Genomic DNA, 3,420 nt, shown 5'->3' on the forward strand with positions numbered 1-3,420 from the left:
AAAGCGGGGGGGGGGGACCGGCAGGCCGAGGGGCCCGGAGCGGACAGGTGAGAGCCCCCGGGAAGGGCGGTCGTAAGCCGGGGGATGCTGGGGAGGACCGGGTGGACCGGGCCGTGCAAGGAACGCCAGGGACGCGTAAGGTTAAGCCACTCTCTTTAATGACAACTCGCTGATCTCCATCAGCTAGTACAGCAAAGGGAAACACGTATGAACGGGCGGAGGGGCAAGGGGCGGACAGTGCATTTCAATACTAACGGTTTAGTGCATAACCCTACGGGGACCTGGCAGGTCGCAATGTCTGTATTCTCGGCCGGGGTGTGTGTAGGGGGGTCTGTCCTCCCCCGAGCGCTGACTGGAGCCGCCGCAGGCCCCTCTCCCGGCCCGGTACCGGGGCGAGGCCGATGTCGGCTTTGGCGTGAGAGGTCCCGCGAGCGGAGACCTGGGGGCTTGGCGGGATGCTGAACTGGCCAGACACCGGGGACAGGACTGGAAGTGCAAAAATTAAATGTGGATCTCGATAATAATTAATATAGAGTAAAAATTTATAAAAGTTGCAGGGCTTGGGTAGCTGCTGTTGGGATCAAGTCAAGCGAAATGCCCGGCTGCTTTAGAGGAAGGAAGGAGGGGAATTACCGGGGATAGCTGGTGGAAGGGGGATCCGGGAGCTGCGGGAGGCTCCCCGCTCTGCTCCCGCCGGCAGCGCAGCCGTCGCACGAAATACTGGAGACCCCCTCCCTGTGGAAATGGCCGCCAGGCTAGTGACCTCCGCCGGGATGCTGCATTGAACTGTCCTCACCCCCCCGTAGCCTGGATATGTCCCGAGACCGGCTCGCAGGCGCGGCCGGGGCCCCTTCATCACCGGCGCCGGGGTCTCGCCGGTGGCCGTGGTCCACGGAGGGGAGCGGGGCAGGGGCGGCTCTACCAGGCTCGGATTCCGTGTAACGTGGAGATCCCCGCGTTTCCCTGCGGGATGGGTGTCTGCACGGAATTCAAGTCCCCTACGCTGAAGTTCATGAAGTTGTTGCCGGCTGCCGAGGGCTGCATGGTCTGCATGGACGGGTAGTTGCAGTTGTAGTTGGCGTTGCAGGCGGGGCTGTTGTAGTTGGTGTACGCGGGGTAGGCGTTGTAGCTATAGGGGTTAATGCTGACATTGTACGGCGAACTGTAGGGAGAAGACTCCCCCAGGCAGGGCTTCCCATCGCGGACCAGCACCGGCACCGCTATCCGCCGGGGGGGAGGGATGCCCACCATTTCGAGGGTCTGATCCTGTCTCTGCCTTTTGCATTTATACCTTCGATTCTGGAACCAAATTTTCACCTGGGTGGAGGTGAGCTTTAGGACGTTCGCTAGATGGTCTCTCTCGGGAGCCGAGAGGTATTTCTGCTGCTTGAACCTTCTCTCCAGTTCGTAGACTTGGGCTTGAGAAAAGAGGACGCGAGGTTTCCTCCTTTTCCTCTGTCTGGGGCGCTCGGGATCTTCCAGGTCTCTCTTCTCCTGCTCCAGGCTCTTGTGCAGGGAACACAGTTCTGCAGGACAATAAACGGGCAAAGGAAAAAGGAGAAGGGGGGGAAATGCGCAGAAAAAACATAAAGCAACATTCAGTAAACAGCCTACACCACGACTGAGCCCCGGCTCTTTCCCAGCAATTGCCGGCCTCACTGTGTCTCGGCCCCGCAGGCCGCCGCGGCCACCGGCCCTGCCGCACTCTTTAAGTATCTCTTTAGCAGTTTTCCGTCGGTCTTTGCGTTTGAAAAGGATGCTCGTTGCACTGATTTTAGTTGCAATTGCTTCTGCCGCAGCCTGGGTTTATCGCGGTTGGTCTTTGTACTGAATCCCACCCTGACCCACGGGCGTAGTCAGCAGAGCGAATTAGGAAATAGATTTGTCGCCTAATTTCTGGACTCGAGGCCTCACTTATCATCCTGCAGCCTTGCCCGGCCCGTCGGGCAGCCGGCATGGCAGGGACCCCAGCCACAGCCGTGGTCGGGGACCACGGCAGGGGCCTCCGGGCCCGGTCAGGGGACGCTGCCCGCGGTGGCTCTGCCCGCTGCTGCACCACGGGCCTGCGGGGGGGAGGAAGATGCTCTGTCCCCGGGAGCTCCAGGCTGGGGATCCCCTTCCCCCCCTCCTCCCTCTTTCTCAGCTCGGCCAGCACCGATGTTCTTTACCTTTCTTGTCCGCCTTGGCCTCCTTGGCTGAGTCCATCTCCACGTAGCTCTTAACGTAGTAGGAACCGGGGAAGGTGGTTTTGGCTGCTTCGGGCAGCTCCTCTCGCGGGCCGGGTAGGGTCGGGGGTTCGGCGCCGAACGCCTCTTGCTTGAAGGTGGCCAGCATGCAGGATGGGGAGGCCAGCGAGGAGAGCTCCATGGAGGCCAGGCCGCTCTGATGCTGTTCCAGGTTCAAAATATCCTTGACCGAGAAGGGCGTCGTTGTCACAGGGCTAGGAAACATTGTGGAGGAAAGCAGGGCAGCGGCGGGAGCTCAGGGTCATGGAAAGGGAGTTGAGAAGCAGCCAACCTGGAGCAGTGGTGGAGCGTGGGCTCACGGAGGGGGCACATAGCATTCCAGCGAATAGCCTTGATTTGTGCACTGGAGGCAGGTAGGACCAGACCATAAGGGAAGGGAAGGAGGGACTAGGCAGTTTTTGGGTGACTTTAGCTTTCTATTGGCCAACATTGCAGTGATGGTATGAGAGATGCAAAGTTACATGTCACCTAATATAGTAATACATCTCAAAAACATCTCCACTCATTTAAAGGGGCGGCACTGTATTTATCCAGCTTTTCCCGGCTGAGTTTGTTGATCCATTAAAAAAAAAAAAAAAGAGGAATCCAGAATGGCCTAATGTGTACAAAGCCACTATCTGATGCCATCTATCATACAGTCAGATTAAATAAACAGGCCGGGAGGAAACCATCAACCAAATATGTGCTGATTTCATTTTTTTTAAGCGAGGGAATGGAGGTTTCGATTTTACTGTTCTACAATATCCGATCGCAGGAACTAGAAAACGGGAGTTCACTGCTGTGTGGAGCGTGCTTACGGTTTATATAGATATTCTGAAGCAGTGCCTGCAAATTCTGGCTGATAGGAGAGAGCCCCTAAATAGGGGGGGGTTCCCTCCCCCCGTGAACCTTTCAAACAAACCCCCAGCACTGTCTGGGGAAGAAAACGTAAAACCGCGGTTTGGAGGCGGTGTAAAATATACAGGGGTCCTGGAGAGCAAGTCAAAGCAACCGGCCGCTGAGCTGCTGCCGGGAGCGGGGGTGAGTCCTAGAGCGGCCGTGTCCCGCAGGATCCCCGGGCAGAAGTGGGACCTCAGTGACTTAACGCATTTGTAGTCGCTAACATAAACGTTAGCGACAAAGTCTCAGGTTAAGAAGGGGCGTTACAGTGCTTTCTGGCTTCTAGGGGCGAGGA

At 57.5% G+C, this 3,420-nt stretch overlaps 1 protein-coding gene across 1 annotated transcript; it reads right to left on the reverse strand.

Annotated features, from left to right (window-relative positions):
• Positions 1 to 418: 418 nt before the first annotated feature.
• On the reverse strand, positions 419 to 2,753 carry NKX2-5 (NK2 homeobox 5). Its single transcript, XM_061457227.1, has 2 exons — positions 2,169 to 2,753; positions 419 to 1,526 (listed from the first exon to the last, which is right to left on the reverse strand). Exons 1-2 carry the CDS (start codon positions 2,449 to 2,451, stop codon positions 919 to 921), a joined length of 891 nt encoding a protein of 296 aa, XP_061313211.1. The 5' UTR covers positions 2,452 to 2,753; the 3' UTR covers positions 419 to 918.
• Between the last annotated feature and the right edge of the window lie 667 nt (positions 2,754 to 3,420).

Source organism: Pezoporus flaviventris, unplaced genomic scaffold (assembly GCF_033815535.1).
Source record: "Pezoporus flaviventris isolate CSIRO_AGI_PZ_B2104156 unplaced genomic scaffold, CSIRO_AGI_Pfla_v1 ptg000023l, whole genome shotgun sequence".
Classification (NCBI taxonomy): domain Eukaryota; kingdom Metazoa; phylum Chordata; class Aves; order Psittaciformes; family Psittacidae; genus Pezoporus; species Pezoporus flaviventris.